Here is a 24,274-nt window from a genome sequence, read left to right on the forward strand (position 1 = left end):
GGCTCGGGCGAGGCGTGATCGCGTCCCTCGAATGGACCGATCCTGGACTTAATCGCACCCATCAGGCCTTTGCAGCTTTGTGCTGATGGGGGTTACCAGCTGAGATTTAGGAGTCTTGAGGGTACCCTTAATTATGGTCCCCGACATGAATAAACTAATATTTTTTTAATAACTTGCATTACTAGTTAATAATTACGATGCTAAGATTAATCTGCATGAGACGTTCATGGCTACTCACTCCGTCATAATTTATAATTCATTTGATTTTTTTACTAAGTTTGATCGGCTTGTCTTATTCAAAAATTTTGTGAAAAATTCAAAGCTATGCTTAAAGTATACTATATGTAAAACGATATCACAATAAAAATTATAAATAAATAATAATAAATAAATATTTTTTGAATAAAACAAGTCGGTCAAATTTGGTGTTAAAAAGTCAAATGAATTATAAATTGAAACATAGGAAATAACTTATTTTAGAGGTGGGTGTTCTTATTGAACTTTTGATTTGAAAAGCTCGATGATTTTTTTTTGTTTAAGCTTTTTGTGGCGGTGGATAAAGACTAGGTCGGTTGGAACCGGATTACCCAGAGTAAAAGAGTAGCGGTCTTTATTGTGGCTTTCGGGCCTTCGGATAGAGCCCAAAGGCCGAACGCATTACATCCTTTGCCGCTTGCTGGGCCAACACCGAATCCACGCGACCACGCTCGGCGCCCATCGAAAAACCCTCTCCTCTCCCGGACAGGCGGACAGCGGCAAGCTGGCCACCGCGTCACCGCCTCTACAGCCCCAGGCTCCACTGCTAAACGCCGGTAATGGCCCAGGCTCCGGCGCGCGCCGCTTCCGCCGTACGTCTCTTCGACGCGCACTGCCACCTGCAAGACCCCCGCATCGCGGCCGTCGCCCCTGCCCTTATACGAGCCGCCGGCGCATCCGGCGTCGCACGCTTCGCTGTCAACGGCACCTCCGAGGTGCGCCCTCCGCTCCATCTACCTCATCCCAGCTCCAGGGTCACGGGCGTACATGGTACATAGCTCGTCGCTGACTCTTCCCTTAATCGACACGACACGTGCAGAAGGACTGGCACCTGGTGAAGCAGATGGCCGAGGATCACCCAGCCGTCGTCCCCTGCTTCGGCCTGCACCCTTGGTGAGAGTTGAGGTTCCCCTGCTTGCCTCTCGCGTTGCTCTGCTGATTGTGTCCTAAGGTCCCATCACTTTGGTAGGTGGGTACCCGAGAGGTCGCCGGATTGGATGAATTTGCTCCGGCGGTTCTTCGCCGAAACCCCGGAGGCGGCTGTTGGGGAGGTGAGTTTTTCTGCCATCCAAAAAAATCCAAATCCACTATCAGGTGTAAAGCTGTTGATAAGTTGTGTTCGTCGACAATTTATTTGCCGTGATTATCTTGACCTCTGGATCCTCTATGCTGCAAAGTAAGGCTTCCGTAACAGGAATTTGATTATTTTATTATGTTCAGGTGATTATCATATTCAGTAATTGGGTACTTATTCTGGCGCCCCTAGGCCCTCTTGTTACTTCTTTTTATTCTTCAGTTCTATAGCTAAGGCAGTCATTTATCGATTGACACATTGAGTATCCATTGAATTTCCCATGAACCATAACCTTTTTCTTATGCGCCTTTAGCCCCCCTACCCCCTCACCTGTTCTTTTATTTTGTTTAGCTCATGTCATATGTTCACTACTAATGCAGATTGGTCTGGACAAAGGTTCACATGGAAAAACCATCAACTTCGGAGAACAGGTTAGTACTTAGCAATAGCATGAACCCTGTACTTCATGTTGCATGCTTGTGTATCGGTTTTGTTAGAAATTTCAGTTGCATGGTGAATATTGCTGTTTCATCTATTAATGGTCTGGTTCTAGTTGTTTGTATCTAAATGTACCCTTTTGATTTTTTATATCCATAGGTCCATAACAACAGCAAACTCTTATCACAGGTTGAAGTGTTCCAGCGACAGCTCGAACTAGCTAAGGAATTGGAGAGACCTGTTTCTGTTCATTGTGTGCGGGCATTTGGTGATCTTCTGGAAGTATTGAAGTAAGACATGCTATTTAGAGCATCTCCAACAATGCCTCAATTTGGTACCTCAAATTGAAATATGGAGCTCTACGCAGTAAAAACTATTCCAACAGTGCCTCATTGCATAAAATTTGGTCAAAAAATTATAGTGCACCCTCTCAAGTGCCTTAAATATACTACATCATAGTGTGCTGCTCTATAATCTAGATTTGAGACTTTACCGTTAGAGCGGGATGTTCTGTTGGTGCCCTAAATTCTATAAAATATACTCATTTTTTAATTATAGGTCATTTTTATAGGTCACGTTGTTGGAGATGCTCTTAGTTCTTCATTACCATCTATATCCAGTTTAAATTTCGTAAATTGCACTACCTATGTAATTATGTGGCACGTCCCGATTTGTATGTAAGGGATAAGGTGATTCTGTTACATAGAAACCAAGGCTGTTATAGTCTTACACAAATGACTTACTGATTGAGCTGCCCATGTAAAGCCTTGTACCCTTGTTGCTATATCTATTAACATTCTTTCTTGTGTTAACCTTCGTTCACCAGGCAAACTGGACCTTTCCCAGCAGGCGTGTTGTTACATTCTTATATGGGATCTGCAGAAATGGTGTCTGCCCTTGCAAATTTAGGCTGTTACTTTTCACTATCTGGCTTCTTGACAGGCATGAAATCCACTAAAGCTAAGCACATGCTGAAGTCGGTAAGTAGGCTGATTGTATACTAATGATATTTCATCTCAGAAGAGATTACCAGTTAACAATTTTTTTAGATTCCCCTGGATAGGATTCTTTTAGAGACAGATGCACCTGATGCATTACCAAGATTGGACAATGTTTCTGTATCACCAGTCCATGTTCACAGTTCAGATGCAGATACTGAAAAGCGTCACATGGATTCAGAGTCACAGGCTGCTAATGCATCAAATGAGTCCTTGAACCATCCAGAAAATATCCATATTGTAAGTTTTTTTCCTCTTGGATGCTCTTGTCTAAATTTTGTTATGTTGAATTTGTGACTATACAATAAGGGATCTTGAGTCTGAAACAATGATACAAGTGATAGGCTAGTTCAATGGAAACAATGATACAATAAAGAAAACTTTGCCCAACACCGGTTGAAATATTTTGGACATGTTCAATGGAAACCTCCAAAAGCACCATTGCTTAGTGGGATTCTATGGCGCTATAGCAATGAGAAGAGAGGTAGAGGAAGGCCGAAGTTGACATGGAAAAAGACGCTAAAGGGAGACTTGAAAGGATAGAATATACTCAAATGAATTAGGCTTGAATAGGAGTACATAGAAAACAATTATCCATATGCATGAACCTTGACTTGTGGTATCTCTCGAGTTTCTATTAAGTCGCATGTACCAAACAATTCAACCTAAAAACTTAAGCTCATAGGAAGAGGGGGCAATTCACTTATATTATATTCCAACACTCACCCTCACGTCGAGACTCTTTTGGATCTCAAACGTGGAATAGGAGCGAGCAACAATTATTTTATTTGATTGCGCTAACCAGGATTCGAACTCATGACATCTAGCTCTGATATCATATTAAGTTGTATGCACCAACCAATTCAATTCAACCTAAAAGCTTAAGCTCATAAAAAGATGAGACAATTCACTTATATTATATTCTAACAGTTTCAAAAACTCTAGCATACCCTAACTTGTTTGGGACTAAAAGACTTTACTGTTGTATGCTCTTGTCTAAAATTTCTTTTGAGAAGCTTTTTCGTGACTTATTCCATTTTATGTGTTCATCTACTTTTTGAACAATAAAGTAGTCCTAGAGGCAAAAGCAAGAACCAAAAGAAAAATACACAACAAAATATGCTTTCTCTCCTTCCTGTGTGCAATTTGGACAGCATAATTGTATATTAATAATGCTTAAGTCCTTTTGTTTAAAATGCTGAGGCATGTTTACTTCATATTAAGCAATAATGAGATGAGAAAATACTTCTACCAAACTCTGGGGGCCCCTTGTTTCCAGGTTTTGGAGTATGTCGCATCACTCCTTGAAATGACAGAGTCAGAATTGGCGGAGTTGAGTTACAAGAATGCTACCAAGCTGTTTTCTTATCCTGGCTCCAAAGTTCAACATGAACCTGAAGACATCTAAATCGGGTTCAACACTACCTTACTCACTGGTCAGCAAATCTGAAACCTGTTCTTTTTAGTTTTGACTCCTGGTTTTTCTCCTCTTCTTAATGCTGTTTGTGTACCGGATTGTAGGGTCCTCCCAGACACAATGTTTGAGAAACTGAAATGGCTGTACATCACTGTTAATATTGGTGAAATAAAACAGATACCGAATCAAAGTAGTGCAACTGGTTTCCTTAAAAAAAAAGTCTCTGATTTTTTGTTTGACGAGAAGTACAGCACTAGTTAGCAACAAGACATCCAAATCAGTGGTATCCATTGTTTTCATGTTGCCATTGAATGATGAACCGTAGAGAAAACAGCCAGCGTTCCTTTTTCCTACTGGGGCAGTAGTTTTTGGCCCTGAAGGTTACGAGAGAGAGAGACGCTGATTTTGCCTTAAAAATAGTAACCTGAAAACAGTCTGCGTAATGAGGATTTAGTTGATAGTACCTCTAGTTTTTTATTTGACGCTGGTTAGTTCAATTTTGTACTAAAAATCGTCAAATAAAATCAGATGGAGTACTACATTGTAGGTTTCAGTGGCAACGTCTGAGTTCTGACTTGATAACCTGTTAGCAGAGTTGACTTGCATCCCTACAGGCTACGGTCTACAGGGATGGGCTGGTTCTGGTTGTAACGAAACAGAGCGAGAGGAGGGACATAGGGCCTGTTTGTTCAGCTTTTTTGTGACCAGCTTTTCCAAGAATCTAGCTGTAGGGAGAATCTGGCTGTGTAGAGAATCTGAGTATCATTAGGATTACGTGCGGAGGAAGATAAAGTTGTCCATGAGGCTCAGATGTATAAAGCGACGGATTACTACTATTGCGATGATTCAACTGATTATATGTTTATGTTGATTTTGAATGGTTTTTACCGAAACGAATTTTATAGAAGCTGGCTGAAAAGCTGAGTGTTTGGTAGTCCGCAACAGCTTTTGGTGGCTAGAAGCTGCGAAAAGCCGAAACAAACATGAACATAATTTGGTCCCTCGTATGTGTTGATGCATGTCATGCCGCTTGCAAAGTTGCACTCAGGCCTTGGTCAGCACCTCAATCCAGCTCAATACATATGGATCAGGGTGAATACTAGTGCAGTCTACAGATTTAAACTGTTTTACATGGCCATATGTACCATATGCTGAATAAACCGTACAAGCAATTACGGCGAGATAGTATTCCTAGGCTGGTGCTTCAAGCACTCAGAAGAACGCGTTGTTTTATGGCAGGATAAGCTCCAGTCCTAGCCAATGAATGAACCGGTCCAGTTCCAATATCCTAGTCTTATCGTTAACCCACTGAGAGCTTGTTCGGTTCTACCCCAATCCATATGGATTGATGGGGATTGAGGGGGTTTTAATCCCTAGCAAGTCAAAATTCCCTTCAATCCGTGTCAATCCCCTCCAATCCATATGGATTAAAAATAACCGAACAAAGCCTGAGGAACTCGAACTACCCGGTGAGAAATATCAACAGCCGGGCCCCATGACCAGATAATGCACGTCTACTTCTCGACATGACCCGATTAATGGAGTACACGATTCGGCGGCTACCACGCGCCTTGGACTTAAGCGAAGCAAATCTGCCCAAAAGGTTGCACTCACCAGAGGAATCCAAAGGGTGGAACCGATCAAAGGATACATGTCATGTCGATGCTTTCCCGCTCTACCTGAGAACACATCACGCACCTTAGCAAGAACACATTTTACTTGCAAGAACGCATATTTATATTTTTCTTTATAAGATCCAAGTACCGAAGAGATTAACCAGCGGAAGGAAACATGCATGTACATGTAAGCATAGGGTGTATATATGTTCATCCGATTACAAAATTGTGAAGAAGCAATAACGAAACTAAACTACGGGCGGTGCTCTGATGAAACATGTATGTACAAGCAAGCGCCGAAGTAGCTGGGCATGAATTGAACATCGATCGCGCGCGCGCACACACACGAAAAAAGCAGTACGGGCAGGCAGCAGCAAGCTAAGCTGACGCGTACACGCCAGCATCGGGCGGTGGCGCGGCCTGGCGGCCGCACGGGCCGGAGCCGAGGAGGGAGAGCCAGGCCAGGACGGGCGTGCCGAGGAGGACGAGCCCCGCGGGCACCATCCAGAGCCGCGCGTTCGCCGGGTGGAACGCCAGCGCCCACCACACCAGCAGCGCCGCGCCACCGAGCCCCACCGCGACGAGCCCCGCGGCCGCGGCGGACAGCCACGACGACCACGGCGCAGACCGCCGCGGGCAGCCGGCCCCCTCCTTGGCTGCGGCTGCGGGGTGGTGGTCCGGCTTCGCAGGCCCCGCGGCCTCCATGGTGGAGCTGCAGCGGCTGCTAGTGGAGAGCCGACACGCGGCCGGCCGGGTCCAGGCTGTGTATTGCGTGCATATATAGCCGGCCCCGCGCGTTACACCGGCGGCGGGCATGCCGCTGGTCGTCGAGTCGTCCTGCATATATACGTGCACTGCTTTTGCAGTTTTGCTCACTTCTGTTTCAATTTTGTTTGGCCCGTCGAGTCGTCGTGTGCTTCGGTAGCTCGGTAGCAGTCGTAGCACCACTCGTTGGCCTATAGCTTGCGACCGCGATGCACCATGCGTTGGACTACGGGGCTCGGCCGTTCAAAGGCAGCATACTAGCAGTAGCCTGAGTCGAAGGCGCCTGTTTCTTTCATTCAGTCTTTCCGAACCCCAGAAAAAGTTGAGCGAGAAGAAATCGTTTCAAACCCCAGAAAAAAAACTAGATAGGGAAAGAAGAAAAATGCACTTGGAAAGAAGGGATTGGTCGCGTTCTTCACGTCAACATGGAACAAACTGACCGATTTGCACCCAGTCCCCAGTCAACCGTACGAAACTAGAGCAAGCACAGGCAAAGCCTAGCCAGGGAAAACTGAACCAGACACACGGAACTACAGCAAGGACAAACCAAACCAAACATTGGACCAGCTTGCACTTCACGTCGAGGTGTCATGCCAGTCCGTCGATATCGTACGTGTCTTTGTAGTTTGTACACAAGTCTACACCCCAGGCCGGTCCATCTCCTGGTTCATCTTCGCGGCCATCCTCTTCGGTTTCTTCTTGTTACCTTCAGTGAACCGAGCGGCTTAACATTGGGCACAACAAAATTCCTAGCCAACAATTCATTTCGCCTCCTCATCAGCGAAACAATAATCTTTATCTAAGTTTCTTAGGTAGTCTGAATAAAATCTATTTAGGTCCTTAGTTCGATTCAAGGAAATTTTAGGTTTTGATTAAAAAAATCTCTCGTTTGCTCCACATCAGAGCACATATCTAAGGCGATTTTCTCGATCTATATGAGAAAGTCTTTTTTATTAAATATTAATACAATATCTATGGGTCGTCTTAGAATATCTCCAAGAGACTCTATTTTTGACTCACTATTTGACTCTTTATTTGTCTCTTCATAAAGATTAAACTATATATATAACATCTCATTCCAACAGACTCTCCAACATGCAAGTTAGCTTGGCTAGCGAGAGTTGCTAGTCCAATTTGACTAGAGGGAGTCAATTTAGAAAGACAGATAGCTTGTCAAATTAAATGTCTAGTCTGTTGAAGAGCTATTTTGCTCTTAAGTACCTAAAGTTTAGCTTGACAAGTTATTTAGTTAGTCTCTTGGAGATGATCTGACCCCGTAGTTGAGTGTTTTTAGCCTCTTCATTTCATTTACGGGGCGTTTGGATCCCTTCATTTTAGAGAAATTGGAATTCAATCAATAAAGTAACTTATTTAATTTGGAATTTGACATTCCACCACTTCCAAAGTTCAGATATAAGTCTATCTCAAATTCATGTGGTAGAGGGTGAGAAATGATTTTATGCATTAGTAGAATTTGTTTCTACTCTGTAACTTACATGTCACTCTTCGTCTCACTTCTCTATAGTAAAAATATCGCACATAAATATGTCCGACATCTTGCTAATAATAATATATAAATATATTTTGCATAAAACTAAATTAGCTTAATTGATATATACTTAAATTACTATTATTAGAATGGAATTCAATTCCAATGATACAAACATGGTATTAGGAAAAAAATGTATGTCAGTTCCGAAATAAGAGCAGTCGGCTGAAAACTGCCAGTTGGGCTGCCACCGGAGAAATAAAAACCGACGTCGTGTAGTGGTGTGTAGGCCTTCGAAAGGGTCACGAGGTAGAGGGATGAAAACGATATTTATTCGGTAATCAGTTTTTTCTTTGATTGCGAATAAATAGGATATAGAATATACAATACAAATTTATATTCTTATTTTTAACATTCATTTTGTTAAGATTCATAAAAGGTAAACCTCAAATTCATCCTACATTTTCTCAAATAATAGATATAAACTTCGGTATGGATTCGGAAACAAATTCGGTAATTTTTTTTAATTTTTTGTGTTGTAGGGAGCAAATAATATATAAAACAACTTATATAATATTTTATTCATATTTGTACTAATGTGCTTGATAACATAAGAAAAGATTAACATCAAATTTTATACATATCTATTTTAAACTATTAAATGTGTTCTAACAGTTCAGATTACCACTTTCATCCATCAGGTAGTCATTGTTGCCTGCATGAGCAAGGGAGTCTTCGTTCTCCAAAGATGAAGAGAGCAGGCGGCGGCACTGCTGCAGATGAAGGGAAAAATGAACGGCAGCGCCGTAACGTTAACGAGGAGAGATGAGTAGTGGAGTGCACGGGACACTGGGACAGAGTCTTCTGCCTTTTGCAGTGCAAACTTGGAACTCGAGTGACACCTCCGGAGTTGCATATATTCACATGCGCATGCTTTTTTGTGAATGTGTGCATACGTTGCCTGCAGAGGCTGATGTACTCGTGTACTACACTTTCACATGGTCACTGGCCTGACTGCTTCAGCAAAGGAGACAAAAGCATCACAACGGTTCGGACTTCAGATGCAGCTGGGTACCGAGGACCACGCCTAGCAGTCTCAGGCATCTATACAAGTTGGGAACACCAGCGTACATAGTTGTTGTACAAGCCGATACTGTTACAAAATATCAGCAAGGTGCAAGGTTATAATATCAAGGGGTCACTAACGCTCGAGGTACGCAGCGCGCAGCCATGGAGCCTGAGTTCACTCTCGCTTTCGTTCGTTCCGCAGAAGCCAAGTGCTAGTGTACAGTGTGTACTACTTCTCCTGACACTTTCGTCGGAAGAGTAAACTGCGATAATGTACACTCCAAATAACCTCGATTTTGTAACACCTAAGAGGCTAACCGATTCTACTCACACAGACTAGTGGGAACGGCTTATCAGCTGAAACACAGGTGGAAACAGAACTACATAATACATACAATGTCGTTATTGTATCACACCCAAGCCTGTCTTGTTTCTCGGGGGGCATCGAAGACCACGGCATCTGTAGACTTCTTCATGGACCTATTCAACTGAAACACGGGATGCCTGCAAAGCCTCTCCACCCCTTTCCTAAAACTAAATCTGTCGGACGCGCCATTTCTGCTACCGAATTCTCTCCCAGAACTGTTGAATCGGTTGCTCGAATCGCTGCCGAGGAGAGAGGAGGCATCACTCTGTCTTTTCTTGTGGTCCATATCGGTTCCAAACTTTTTTGGCTCGTGAGAACGGATTTGTGAGTGATGATGGAGAGTTTTCTCAGCTCCAAGGACTTGAACAGGAGTGGCACTATCATTCATGTGGAAACCGAAGCCTTTTTGATTTGGCAGAACTGAAGGTTTCTCCAAATGCTCGGACACCTGATGTTCGTCTTGGTCATTTGGAGAGCTGGAGCATGGTTGCAACGCCTCAAGTGCCTCATCCTTTTTGTTTCGTTCCTTTAGAGTCTTCAAGATTAAGGTCTTGAGGAAATTCATCACCTGAACCGCATGTATCAGGGCAGTTAACGGATCGGCCATCTGGAAGAGAAATGCACCAGGATTAGCGTATGTGTAGGTATAATATGAACCTTGTATAATCTGAAGACATAGTAAGACGCGTGTCAGTTAACCTGAGTCATATTGGGCGCAAAAACCATCGCGATGTTCCGGGCGTTCATCTTGTTGTAGTTTTCTTGCTCTACAACATCGGCCATCAGATTAATTGCCCAGTCAAGTAATGCTGCTTCCACTGGTGGTAGCATAGAAGCAAGGAGAGCGCACCCCCCTTCCGTGTTGCAGTGCATCACTTGTTCTGGTGTCAGTGCATCCAATACACCTGAAGGAAGCTCCCGAAACCATGCCTACAAAAAGGCACCACGGAGATCATGGAACGGAGTACCCCAAAAAAAATATGTGCACGTGGGTACCTAACAACCCACTTCAAAAATACTTCCTTCAAATAACTACATGTTAATTATTCCAACAACTAACTGTTTGATATTTCAAAACACTTGAGGTGTTATCTGCAACTCTGCATCTTTTGCTGTCATTTTCAATTGTTTCTCAACTGGAAGTCAAATAAAGAAATCACATGGAAGACAAATGGTAAATTGGAGAGTTCAAAATACCTTTATCAACCCGGCAAGGCAGTGCAAGTCAACTTCATTTGGAACCACTCCACTGTTTAATTGGTCCCTCACATAGACTTCCTGGCTATTTTCTGCATTAATCCTAAAGATCCCTTCAACCTAAGACAAAAGTGAGCATGTATAAGTGTCAGCACAGGATTGAATACTAAAATTCTAATTCTAACTTTGTTAGCTCGGTCGGGTATACCTTAAGTCCTCCGCGATCATATAACTTCCTCTGCATCATTAGCAATATTGTGGGCACACTGTTTCCTCTTGGATCATATGAACATTGCAGAGAGGTAGGTGAAACCCCAAATACGCTTACACTGCATGTAGAATTTGACCTGGAAAAAGTTAGAAACTAGCACAAATAGTGAACTTAGACTTACACTTACGCATCATGTTTAAGGCCTTATGGCATATACTTTCAGACCACCATAACAGCTAAAGACTGCATCAGCAACCACTACTAGCAAAGAGATAGAATGTAAAAGCAAACACAAGAAGGAAACTGTCTATATAGGTAAGAAGATCCTGATCTTATTCCAACAACCTAAAAGTACCGTGCGAACCCATTTGGTAAATGGAAAAAGACAAAAACAACAGAGACCATATTTGATCCAAGTACAAATGAACATACCCCAAAATAAAAGATAGGTTAGAAGATTCTGTAGCCCATGTTGCCAACCACCTCAAACAGCCTTGTTGTTTCAAGCTCAAGCACATGGGCAAATCAAGTTTGGCGACAAAATTCATTTGGGCTGAATATACCATTAGCCATGTAAGAATATCCTATATAATTTTTTTGATAAGCACGCATTTATCTTCAGAACTATATGCCCTCAGAATAGATATTCAGAATCTCTTCTATGCCAGGTGCAGAAAGTAAACAATCCAAGATAACTAAATTCCCATCTGTACTTCCTGATACAGAAAGCAACAACTCGTAGTACTTTAAAAGTACTGCCTCTCGTCTCTCTCTCTCCACGAGATCAACTTGTCCAGTTACTACTAATTAATTCGGAACCCTCAGCTAACCACCTTGTTACAGAACTGTATCATTGCTAAACACAGAGAAAAACAAAAATACAGCTCACTTTCGTCAGCTTGCTTAGGAGCGTCCGCTGAAAACAGTGTGCGCCTAAACTTGTAGAACTGAATTTAGGAACACGCCCATTTTTTCGCGTAGCGTCTTTGTGGACAACGGGCACTTCATCAGAAAGCTACAGTTCCGTCACGGAAGCAGTCGGGAAAAACTAAGGCACACAAAGTTACAGCTGAAGCGAAAATCGAAGCGTAATCACCCGCACGGCAGCGGCAGCGGCGACTGGCGAGCTCACCTGGCACTCGGCGTGCGCCGCGGCACTTCGGGTTCGAGGTCCGCGGGGAGGCCGAGGAAGCCACCAAAGCGGTCGAAGGTGACGTGCGAGACGTGGTGCACGTCCGTGGGCCGCCCGATCTCGATCCCGCCCTCCTCCTCGTCGTCGTCGTCGTCGATATCCACGGCGCCAGCGCTGCACATCACCAGCGACCTCCGCAGCGCGCCCACGACGGCGCTCACCAGCCCTCCCCCTCCCCTCCCTGGCCGGAGCATCATCGGCGGCGAGGCCGTCCCCTCGCTCGCCATCTCGTCATACTCCTCCTCGTTGTCGTCGTCGTCGTCCTCCTCCTCGTCGTCGTCGGAGCGCGCGGGAGAGATCTGGAGCCCGAAACGCATCTGGAACGGCGCCATGGCGCGCCGCGGCGGCTGGTTCCGTTGCGCGCTTGCTGAGTCGCTCGCTCAGCTCGGGAGGCGGGGGCGGGGCGGGGCGGGGCTGTGGCGGTGGCGGCCCAGGTAGTTTTTCCTCGCGAGGTCGCCTTTGCTAGCCTCGCGGCTTTTATACCCGGCTTCAAACGAGGTCCTCACTAATCCCCCTGCTTTACCCCCATCAGCTTACGAGTACCTGCCTGGTTGATTGATGATTAATCCCACGGTGTTACCGCTGCCCTCGCGGCCTCGCTGATTTTGAAACGCGCGGGGGAAAAGCGGTCGGAGTGGTTGGGTTGTGGCGGGATTATTAAAAACCCTGGGCGTTGGTTAGTGGAGCGGAGTGGAGTGGGGTGGGCCGGTGGGGAGCAGCGGGTGTGGGCTGGTTGCCTGGCTCTGGTTCTGGCTCATTGGCTCTGGCCGTGCCCGATCCGTCTGCGGGTGGGTGCGCGTGCGTGGCTGGTGGTGCCTGCGTCTGCGCGAGCGAGGCGACGAGAGATCTTTACAGGCTGGGTTAGGCGGACGCCAGGGCCACTTGTGGTTATTACAGCCAGAGTCCAGGTCCATGCCCGCACGACTGCGGGTGCGCGTGCGGGTGGAGCCGCGCCGCGATGCAATGCAGCGGCCGCCTCGCTGCGCGGGTCAGGAGACTCAGGACCCAGGACCCATGAATGGTGTGTGGCATACGCGCGCGCCGGTTTGGTACGCGGGCACCGTGGTACGGCGCAGTTGCCGAGGGTAAATGCGGCGGTCGGGTCGGGTCGGGTCCGGTCGAGGGCTCGGGACCCGGGAGCGTGCCGTGGCCGCGGCCGCGGGTACGGGATCGGGATCGGCGTGTTTATTGTACCCAGCTGATTCTTTCGCGTCCGATCGGGGGAACGACGGAAGGGAAGGGATCACATGCTTTGCCCCCGTGGCAGGCAGGGGGAAAAAAAGGGGCCTCCTCCGTGCCGGCGGGGACACCGGCCGTCCGGGCGCTTCCGTAGATCAGCTACCGCCTACCACCGCCATGTCGCGCCGGCTGCGATCGACGCCTGGCGAGCGCACCAAGTACTGCCAGTACGCGCGTAGTTATTCCCACACAGTGAGCCAGTGGCAGCACAGTGCGCAGCGCGTACTGTGTGATGGGTCGTTTCCGGTGCTGCTCGCCGTACGCCAGCCATGCATGCGCCCCCAGCCCAACCGTAGGACGGGGAGATCGGCGGCGAGTCGTCGAGACACATGCCACGCCACAGCTAGGAGGGACATGGCGATAGGCGCGCGTAGTACATCTATCTATTTCATTGGTGATTACGTGTGCGTGTGTGTGGTGTGGGGTGAGTAATTGTGTGTGTGTGTGTTGCTTTGTGTAAAAGGCAAATCTCAGGACCACCGTGCCACCTTTTGGTCTCGTGTTTATGGCGGTTTTGCGTACTCGCGCTTGCAGCTGTTATTGCCTTGCCTAATCCGGCCTATCTGCCCAGTGCCTAGCGGGAACCCCTCGGGCAACTTCGCGGCACGTAAATGCCATCGTTCTTCCTCAGCATGTCAATATATCTGGGAGAGTGCTGGATTGCTAGCTATTAGGCGTCATTAGGACATGTACAACATAATTAAATATGAGTCTCTAAGGGTTAAATGAAAAAAAATCAATATATGGATTCTTCACGATCGACGATCGTATCTCTACATGAGTCTCGATACATAATGTGTCTTGACTACATTTATTATCTAAACGCTAAGAATTGTATCATGAAATCTCTTAGTTGTCTCTTATATTTGGAAAATCGTTTCAATGGCTTATGGTACGGTTATCATGCCACAAGGATTAATATCAACCCTCAAATTAAAGTTGTAGCCTGTAGCTGTCATATATAATAACACAAATTAATAGAGCTGATCAATAGTTAGCCAGCATGCAATAATCATCGTTCGTCTCTTTCATAACTAGCACACAATGCCTACGACGTTCTCCTAACAAAAGTATGTAGGGAAAGGACATGTTGGTGGCATTTTCTTTTGACTTCTTCCCCTTTTTACATACGGAGAGATCGACATTTCATCCTACCCCCATGCACACACACATCATGTCGGCTGCTTGCTGCTAGGCGGCGTGTATCGCCTATCGTCGTCGGCGTGCCTAGCTAGTCGATCGAGGTTTGGCGTGCCAATCGCATTCTGTTATGCTAGCTGTGCCACCCTTGCCCCTAAAATACACCTTCTCTCTTGGTAGTTGGTAATTTGCGTTGTTTATTGTTATAAGTAGGGCTGCTGCTCCCTCGCGTTTTACTTGGGTTTTAAGCATGGCATGCCGGCCGATCGATGGGTCGATCGATCGAGTTCAAGGATTCGATATGCTTTTCCGCGAGCCATCACCTTCCCCCCCACCTGCACGTCTGTTAGGGCATCACTTTTCGGCAAAGGAGAGGGGGACGGTCTCGATGATACTGCAGGCTACGTCTACGTGTGTGTTTTGCCATGTTCTGCGATTCGCATCCTCGCTCGCTCGCTATCAGGTATTCTCCTTGTCCACAGTGGTGCAATGGCAGTAGCGTGCTCGAGCAGTATGCGAACTAGCTTGGAAAATCCGAGAGCTGCTGCTCTGCTATCCTGCTACGGATATAACAGTGCGATACGTATTGCAAATTTGCATATACAGGCGAAGAGCAGGTCGAGATGATTGAACCTTGCTGGAGACGAAATGAACTAGGTCAAATAATGCCATGCATGCAAACTGACATGCGTGGTGACGAAACGACTCGAGGTACCTGCTGCGAGTCGTATTACCGTATTCATGGGCCGTACGTGTTGTCCTTAGTATATATCCAGTTGGTTACACTTACACCCAGGGGCGGATCCATAGGGGGGGGGGGGCAAAGTGGGCCATGGCCCCCCCTCAATTTTATACAAACCTATTATACATAATGACATTTATTGTTAAGTGGAGAAAAAAATCAAAGTTTTGATAAGATATAGTCATATTCTAAACAAAAAAAAAAAAACAAATAGCTAGCGACTAAAACTAGCTGAGAAATTTAGAATGAATCAACTGATTGACCAACTTATTTTTAGCTATACCCTTTAAATAATCATTAGTTCTTAGCTACCTCAACCTAGCTAAAACCAGTTAACAATTAGCTGTCTAAAACAATCATGTCATGAGCCTCCTCGTCGGATCCTCTCCAACCCAGTTGTTAGCTGCCTAAAACAACCTTGTCATGAGCCTCCTCGTCAGATCCTCTCCAACCCAGTCCTCGCATCTATCACTTCGACCCTAATGTTTTCGATGCCACCTAAACCAGTTTGCCTCGATGCCCGTTTCGACTGTCGCCTCCTCTTGACGCAACGCTGCCCGACCCCGACCCTTCCTGGCGCCTCCACCCCCGCCCCGTCGTCGTCGCGACATCGGCCCGCCTGACAAAGCCAGGTCTCGCTCGTCGCAATGATGTGACCCGTCTTCGCGACGAACAAGCTTGGCGACATAGCAAGCCCTATCTCTGAGCTAGAGACGTCGCTTGACCCCACTGCTTTACTGGCATCTCTGCCCTTCTAGGAGATCGACATTTGACAAGGTACACGACTTTGATTCGGTCATAAAAAACTTAGCAATATGTTTGCTTCTTTTGTTCATACAATTTTATTCTTTGAACTTGTATCATATATTGATATGAAACTTGAATTCTATACAATACTGGTTTTTTATGATCTCGTTTGATTTTGTCATGTGGTCTTTCTGGCCCTCCATGAATTCTCGGTCTGCGTCCGCCACTGCTTACACCAGATCTTCGCATGACCTGTGGTAGGCCAGAGAAGAAGAAGAAAACATGCATGGTTGTGACCGTTAATTATCATAATTCATAATTCAATCACAAGCAGCAGGGCTGTTCAACATGATGGTATGCGTTTGTACGTAGCTAACCACCATTCCCCACTAATTTTCCAAAACTAAAACCCAGTGGACGACCACCCAAACAAAGCTAGAAGCACCCAAACGCCGGCCCGCCAACGTGCTAGTACCTGAAGACGATGTGCACCCAGAAAGCTGAGAGAGCAAAATGAGTGCGCGCGCGTTGCTTCGCCCACAAACATTTCGATTTCGGTTCTTGGTGCACGGCGCTTTCTCCGATTTCGACAGGCGGCGAGGAGCCGCCTAGCTTTGGCCCCCTCTGGTCTCTGGACTCGTCGGTTTGGTGGCCACTGGCCACCCGCCACTCCCAACGGCAACTGGACCGACGCAGCGCTGCGGGCGGAAGCGGCAAGTGTTGCAGAACCCATGCCGCGCGCTGCGACGACGTCAGAGAGATGTTGCCTTTGGTTGGTTGCTGCAGGGTGCAGGCTTGCGGTTTGATGTGGGGATCAAGATGGCCTTGTCCTCTTCTAAAAAAAACAGAAAGATGGTGTAGTGCCAGTACATCCTTCCTTCAGTGGAGCACTTGAACAGATGATGGAATTATGGAATGATGATGTGCTTATCTTTTCTGTGTGGGTGTCGTCGCCGACTCGTCGTCGCCACTGTGACAAGTTAGACAGTTCGCACTCCCAGCGGGGCGACACCGACAAGTATGCGTTCTGGATATTTTTTTCTTCCACTTTTGTAGTTGTAGTGGAGAGTAGTGTATTGTTGTGTGCGTTGGTTTGATCAGAAGCTGGCAGATTAGCAGATACAAAAGCGGTGAGATCCTTCTTGTCATTACTCCATATGGTTAGTTAGTCTGTCTCCAGAGGGTAGCATAAAACAAGAGACGTGGAACTATAGATGACATTGTTTTCTGAGGGTAGTGTAAAATAAGAGACGTGGAACTGTATATGACACTGTTTGTTTTGCATAGTAAAGTTTAAGATAAAAGATGAGATAGAAGATCTGCTGGAGATATCCTTATAGGATAAGCACGATACAATTTCTTGTACTGAATATTGTCCCTAAGACTTGGTTATCACTTTGTTAGTGCTTCTATAGTTACAGTCAGAGTCAAAGAACTCACTATCTGGTACCAGCTGCTCTGCTTTGTGCCCAGCCCATTCGCGGTTAGTTTAGATGCTGAAACGGATGAGCGAACAAGGCTGCTGCTTATGAACGAGTCACCTATGCTGCGTTGTAAAGCCGGTGCAACTTTTTTGAATGGCAACTGAGACCTGAAGGAGCTTGTTTACTTGCTCCTCGTTCAATATTCAGCAATCAGTATTGGAGACTTGGAGTACGGTCTATAATATTGGTACATGACCAAACTCCCAGGGCCCAACGATCATCACATCTCGTCTGCCGCTAATAATGATTGCTGACACGTTCAGTATCCTGCTTTGGTCTACTAATCCGAAACCATGGCCCGAAAATTAACAGGAGCAGATTCCAAAACACACACTGGGTAAGAACAATAGCGCTGTTTTAAACTTTTGGGCTTAAATAAACAGACTGTCATGTTTCCATCAAGATAAGCATATACATACTTCAATTCATATCTACATGGTGGTGACCAGGTGCCAGAACACCCACCATGCACGAAACGAAAGAGTAGCGGCGAATTTGAAGGTTAACTGAAGCAGCTAACGTTTCAATGAGTAGCTCTTCCCGCTGAACGCTTGGAACCTCAGCTCGTCGTCCTTCTTTGCGGGTTGCTCCTCTTTAGCAGGAGCCTGTTACAGTAATTTATCAGAATAGCAACATCTCATATAATGTTACGACTCAGTGACTTTGCTGACTTAGCATGGACCATGGAGTCAATTGCCTACAACCAAATTAGATATGATACTTTTACTTGTATAGTTGTATGTATACATTGTACTCCCTCGTTCCAAATTATAGTTCTCTTACTTTAGCTTTGCCCTAAGTCAAATTTCTCTGATTTTGACCAAGTTTACAGGAAAAATCCACCAACATCTAGAACAACAAATTAGTTTTATTGAATTGTCCATGGAATATGTTTAAAGCATTTATTTTTCTTAAAACTTGGTCAAAGTTGTATAGGTTTGATTTAGGACAAAACCAAAGTGAAGCACAATTTGGATAGGAGGGAGTACCATTGTATATATACACGTATAATTTGGATGGGAGGGAGTAATGTATATATCCAAGTCCAAATAGCAAATCTATAGCAAAGCAGAGTACACAAGAGCGCTTCGTACTCTTGAGAACAATGGACTAACAGAAAATTCTAGAATTCACATTTGTCACCCAAATAATTCATGATGCATGTGAAACATTTACTCCTAAGTTCTATTTTTTTAACAAAGGCTTACATATAATTCTCGTAATGTCAGGCTCAATAACTTCTAGTCACTATGCTACAACAGTTAACAGAAAATGTTGATGGCATCGAATCAAAACTTCACCCACTATGAAAGAAAGCATTCTCCGTTAGCAAAATGTCTGACAGAACCAGAAACTTCAAACGAATGAGTTCCTGAGCGCAAATGGATGCTAAATTATTTTAGCATGTTTATTTTATATGGGCATAGGCCGTACACTGAGACAAACTCAATTAAGTCTTTGATTATATGGCTGTCAAGACTAATACAGATGATTCGTCAACCATATTCACTAGATTTACCGAAGCAAACAGCAAAAATATTTGGAAGTAGCATAAAGAATTGAAAATAACAAGGACTCATTGCAGTAGGATATACCTTTTGTGGTTCCTTATTGTTGCTTGCACTTGAACCAAAAACAAGTTTCCCAGTTTTCTGTCGACTGTAATTGCTAGCTCCTGAAGCTGCGGGTGCTGAGATTTGCTGATTTGCTCTTTTGTTTGAATCTGAAGGTGCAGAAAGTGCAGTGGAAGGAACCTCTGATGCTTGCAGTTTTGAGGCTTTTCCATCCAACCGCTTTCCAAAACCAGTAAATGGTTTGAATTTTGGTTCATCCTCCACTGCAGTGTTGCCATCTGCAGGTTGAAACAATAAGCAACCATTTTAGGAAATATCCAAATAACACCATACACAGCTAGTATTACAAGTTTCATGCATTGTTAAATGCTAGCAGCTAAGCTCAGGATGAATGGACCTCAACATTATGAACACATACGTTCAAGCTATAGAGCAGTAGACCAGGAGGAATACAACCAAATGTTAATTTGCACAGTTCTAACTGCAACTCTAAGAACCTCTTTATATCTTTTTGTATTGATAGGAATAGAGATTTCGGTGAAAGAAGCCCTCCAACAGCTTCTTCAACGATAGAGAGCTATAGTATAATATCGTGCGTGCAACGGCACACAAAAACAAACATTACACTTTATCTTGGCCAAAAGGCCTAGAAAGGTACAAGTTGAAAAAAACTAACCTTTTTTATAGCTCGCTTGGCTTCTCGTCCTCCATTAGGTAGCGAGGTGGTAGGTACTATGTGGGAAGCAATGTGTGCGACTTTCTATCGTGTTGGACTTGGGTAGTTTCTCATGGGCCATCTGTGGGGTAATGGACCCGCTAAGGACTTGTTCGGTTATTTTCAATCCATATGGATCGGAGGGGATTGATACGGATTGGAAGAGATTTTGACTTACTAGGGATTGAAACCACCTCAATCCCCCTCAATCCATATGGATTGGGGTAGAACCGAAACAAGCCCTAAGAGGGGCTTGGGTGGCTTTCACGGCCTATCTATGTGGTAACGGTCCACTGGTAGGGGAGGGGAATAAACCTACACGTTTCACGCATGAAGTAGGACGACCGTCGAAACTTATGCTTTATAGTAGTAGAGGCTAGGTTATAGTACTCTATATAAATAGGAACGATAAGATCAACTGTAAAACAAGCACATGTAACAAATCAACAGAATTCATAGGCCATGATTTCTCCAAGATGCTAAATACAAACCTTCAGCAGGTGCCTTGCTTGCAGGAACTGTTGGTTGTCGTGGTTTCTCAGGTTCTTTATAATCAAGAGGAGGCGCAAAGTCCACTTCACAGTCTGTCTCAATAATGCTAACCGCAGAAGCAGGCTTTGTTTCAACAATATCAATATAATATTGTTTGTTGTTGTAGGCTACCATGATGCTGTCTCCCGTGGTTAAGCAGGAGAAATTTCTTAAAGTTTTTTCCAAGCTGGAAAATTTAACAGCAAGTAATGAGAATGATAACGCCTAATGCCAAGAGAAATGAAGAGAATTTTCAAGATCATTATAGGACAATTTTAAAGGTTTCCTTACATGGCTTTCGGGTTTGAAATATCCAGAAAATCAGTTGTGTGAGGTTGCAATTTCACATATGTGCCCTTGGGAAGAGTCGCATTTTTTACATGGACAGTGTCACCCTCTTGAAGCAGCATGTTTTGCATCATCTAAACAAGTGAGAATACATAAAATAAATAAGTATAGACATATTTCTTTCGCCATATAACAGAAGATACAAGTGAACTGAGTTATCCTTTTATACATACCCAATAGGGCATGATGATCATGCCTTCTTCTGCAACAAACTCCAAAACACCACAGTGTGAAATCCGCTGGGTTGCATCATTGTGCAGCTCAAATAGCATAGGGTACTCGATGTGCAAGGAAGCTATTACAAAAAGTCCAAATAATTACTGAGACTAACATCTACGACAAATCAAGTCGAAAAGAAGTTCCATAAATCATTCGAAAAAGAAAGGAGCTAATAATAACCGAACTTACCAAGACGATCAAGGGCAGAAGGTGGCATTATTACTACATTTGACAATGGTAATACAATATCAGATGTATGTCATATTTATTTTATATATGAAAAAAATGACAAGCCAAACTGACCCCATCCTTACCTTTATCACCGCCTTCCAGGTGTGGCTGAAAAAGAAGTTTAAATCCAATTTAGCCACAAGAACAACGAAGCACTACATATGACTATGAGCAGATAAAATGTATTGCACCAAAGAATAGCATACCTTATCAAAAAACGATGCTGGATAACAACGGTATGTTTGCTCAAACGAGTTGCCATGGTAAGCATATCCCCCGTAAAACTACATGGAAAAATCATGCCAATTAAGCATATACCAGTATTACCACTTACAGAATTGAGGGAGAGAAGTCAAATATAATGGCAACAGCGCATGGAGAAGAAATGTAACTAATGTTTGCATCGTTGGAATCAATGCAAATGCCTGAATTTCAACGAGTATATCATAATAAGAAAATTTATATCTACAACATTTAATGCAAAAAAATAGCGGTTGGGGGCTAAGAATGAAACAGGACCACAACATAAGAAACTTTGTGTGCTGTAATCTTCAATATGAAGCTCATTTTGTGGGGCTGACCATTCTTGTATTAGCTTATGGCTATCTAATCAAGTGGTTCAATATTTTGGTCTGACAAAGTAATGACTTGTACACATGAATTTCAAAAGGCACATGCTTTTTAGACTACGGATCAAAAGCAGCATCTACCAAATATCAAACATTTTCCACAGAAGCAGCATGAACAAGCATGTTTGTTGTGCATGTACAGACCAGATAGGAGCCAGTATTAATAATAAATTTGATCATAGAGTAGATGAACTATCTGGCAATGTAGAATGTAGGAATCCCAATGCTCCATATACTAGGTAAACTGTACAAAATTACAACCGTTCCAACAACATAATGCTTTGAGATAATATGCATGACAGTGAGTTGTGTGATAAATCAAAGAAGTAAACATTGCAGTGGTACGTTATGAATACCATTTTTGCTTAGACTTTTGCTTCAACTTCCCTCAACCTGCTATGAACAAATAACACGAAGTTGCGTGAGCACAGCTGCTAGACTTGAAAAGAAACAGCCATTGATGTAAATACACAGTGAAAAGGTGCCGTGATCAATAATCAAACACAATGCAAAAGTTGCATAAATGATAAATCACAAATGATGAAAGCTTCACTGCAGTGTGACCATGAACATTAGAACATATATTACTGTTGTCACCGTATGCACTAGTAGGCAAATTCCAGATGCAAATGAAACTGAGATGCAGGTAAAGAATAGTGAATTACTAAAACACACCACCAGATACCCAATCACTGTTTTTTCTCGCAAAGAAGAAATTTGATAGGAAAACCAACACAGATGTGGTACAAAAATCACCGTTTTCACTATTTTCTCCCACAAAACTCAACTCATGAGCTAGCTCAAAAATTTTCTTGTTAAAACCAGAACGGCAACAGCGATGCTGGTATTGGGATAATGCAGTGGACAAGTCACCAAAACCTAGAACCTCTCTGGGATGCATTGACAATTTGACACTAATTGTTTACCTGAAGCCACCATTATTGGAACAAATTAATAGCATAAAACAAAAATCCAAACCTAGTCACACCAGAACAGTTATGACGTGTATCGTTCAGAAAATCTGCATTCAAATTCCGAACCTAGTCAAGCCAGAACATATATGACGGGTGCCGTTCAGAATATCTGCATTTTTTGGCAGTGATAGCTAGTTCGTGATGTTTGATTCAATCCGCGAGGTGCGTGACTACAAAAGGCCACGCCCCAAACTTAAGTTTGCCAAACAACTGGGACGATGACCTGGCGTAGTGGCGTTGCGTGCGTGGAGCAACCACTTGGGCCCCGGGATCAATCTTTCGTGCACGGAAGAGCAAACCACTAATCGCACGGAACCGCAAACATGGATGGATGGGATAGCGAAGGAATCACTAGCAAATGACTAGAGGGAAACTCCCCTCAGATCCATCCCCAAGCAAGTTAGGGTTCCTTACTGACAGAAGAGCTTGGAATCTTGGATTTCAGCTCCTTCGAGACGGCGATCGCGCTTCCCGGAGGAGGTTGCGGGTGAGCTCGAAGTGTTCGGGCGCAGGTTTATACAGTTTGAGCGACGGTGCGACGGGCGCATAGATGCCACCGTCCCACCGAATCCGATCGGAGTGGGAGCGGAACAGTTTCGATTCGATGCGATAGGATCGGGTATTCGAGAAACAGAGAGCCGCCGGTATGGTTGGGCTCAGTGGACCGGATTGGGTTCTCGACACGAGCACGAATGCACGATCGCACGGAGCATCCATGGGCCCATGAGGCCAGGATCAGTATTCTTGGGTCTAAAATGATCTTGCCTAGGGCTGGATTTTCTGGATTGTGGTTCATAGGATTGGATAAAATACTCGTTGCTCGTGAGCTTGACTCGTGGTCAGCTCGGCTCGGCTCGTGAGCTAAGCTAGCACTTCAGCTCGTTCGTTAATGAGCCAGCTTGACACGGGCTCGAGCCAACTCGTTAGCTCGAAGGAGATATCATTTATCAACAAAATAAAGTTTACCCCTATATTAGATGAACTAATAAGTGATGCTCGAATGAGCTAGCATTTATCAGCAAAACAATGCCTACACCAATATTGGGTGACCTAATAAGTGATGAACTATGTTATTTTTTGGTTTAATTGATGTGATATACGAAAATATGAGTACTTTTACTCTATTCCCCACACTTGTTGAGTTCATGCACATTATTCCCCACACTTGTTGAGCGATGGACTTTTGTGAGCTCACTCTTGCGATAAAACTCCCCCACGGGCGAAGAGCGGGTGGCCCAGGAGGAAGACTACTATGAGGAGTTCGACAAGGTCTAGGTGTAGTCTCCCAATCAGCTTGTTGGCGCTATAGAACAATAATGATATTAGTTCGTTCTTTATATTATCATTTATTTTGTAATACATTCCGTTATGTAATAATGATTGTGAAATTCGTCTCTATACATTGAGCAGTATATGTGTTGATCTCATTTGACGTACATATGAGACGCATTCGGGTTTGCCCCCTAATTCGGGTGTGACACTAAGGATGATTGAAAACTCGGGTAGTCTGGTTTGGTAGTATTTATAGCCTCAAACTCCTAAAAGATTCGTTGAGAGAACTGATAAAAATCTACTCTCGACTCGTGCAAAGGATCTCCAACATTCGTCTGCCA

General features: G+C 44.4%; 3 protein-coding genes and 1 pseudogene across 16 annotated transcripts; 1 reads left to right on the forward strand and 3 right to left on the reverse strand.

The window, feature by feature from the left end:
• Nucleotides 1-617: 617 nt before the first annotated feature.
• On the forward strand, nt 618-9,496 carry LOC100286215 (deoxyribonuclease ycfH). 7 transcript variants are annotated; one of them, XM_008669967.4, is made up of 9 exons: nt 618-971; nt 1,076-1,149; nt 1,226-1,307; nt 1,711-1,761; nt 1,958-2,058; nt 2,595-2,748; nt 2,818-3,006; nt 4,046-4,202; nt 4,288-5,046. In XM_008669967.4, the coding sequence occupies exons 1-8, from the start codon at nt 816-818 to the stop codon at nt 4,172-4,174; spliced, it is 936 nt and encodes a 311-aa protein (XP_008668189.1). In that variant the 5' UTR covers nt 618-815; the 3' UTR covers nt 4,175-4,202; nt 4,288-5,046.
• Nucleotides 5,907-6,615, reverse strand: LOC100278429 (LOC100304120-like pseudogene; annotated as a pseudogene). The gene has a single exon (NR_159397.1). The product of NR_159397.1 is annotated as a protein-like pseudogene (transcript).
• Nucleotides 9,126-12,825, reverse strand: LOC100194213 (Rho GTPase-activating protein 3). 2 transcript variants are annotated; one of them, XM_008669060.4, is made up of 5 exons: nt 12,029-12,825; nt 10,894-11,032; nt 10,686-10,805; nt 10,188-10,418; nt 9,126-10,095 (listed from the first exon to the last, which is right to left on the reverse strand). In XM_008669060.4, exons 1-5 carry the CDS (start codon nt 12,418-12,420, stop codon nt 9,532-9,534), a joined length of 1,446 nt encoding a protein of 481 aa, XP_008667282.1. In that variant the 5' UTR covers nt 12,421-12,825; the 3' UTR covers nt 9,126-9,531. The 2 variants fall into 2 exon arrangements, with proteins under 2 accessions (XP_008667282.1, NP_001346360.1); NM_001359431.1 differs by having other exon boundaries at nt 9,478-10,095; nt 10,894-11,014; nt 12,029-12,510.
• A 4,477-nt stretch (nt 12,826-17,302) lies between these two features.
• On the reverse strand, nt 17,303-23,428 carry LOC100282176 (uncharacterized). 6 transcript variants are annotated; one of them, NM_001155088.2, is made up of 10 exons: nt 23,076-23,428; nt 22,044-22,083; nt 21,265-21,342; nt 21,142-21,166; nt 21,017-21,049; nt 20,782-20,903; nt 20,552-20,682; nt 20,221-20,447; nt 19,036-19,292; nt 17,303-18,045 (listed from the first exon to the last, which is right to left on the reverse strand). In NM_001155088.2, the coding sequence occupies exons 2-10, from the start codon at nt 22,044-22,046 to the stop codon at nt 17,956-17,958; spliced, it is 966 nt and encodes a 321-aa protein (NP_001148560.1). In that variant the 5' UTR covers nt 22,047-22,083; nt 23,076-23,428; the 3' UTR covers nt 17,303-17,955. The 6 variants fall into 6 exon arrangements, with proteins under 6 accessions (NP_001148560.1, NP_001399007.1, XP_008667953.1 ...); NM_001412078.1 differs by having other exon boundaries at nt 22,044-22,080; nt 22,728-23,089; XM_008669731.3 differs by having other exon boundaries at nt 17,779-18,045; nt 22,044-22,080; nt 23,076-23,423.
• Between the last annotated feature and the right edge of the window lie 846 nt (nt 23,429-24,274).

The sequence above is a fragment of the Zea mays genome, chromosome 2 (assembly GCF_902167145.1).
Source record: "Zea mays cultivar B73 chromosome 2, Zm-B73-REFERENCE-NAM-5.0, whole genome shotgun sequence".
Classification (NCBI taxonomy): domain Eukaryota; kingdom Viridiplantae; phylum Streptophyta; class Magnoliopsida; order Poales; family Poaceae; genus Zea; species Zea mays.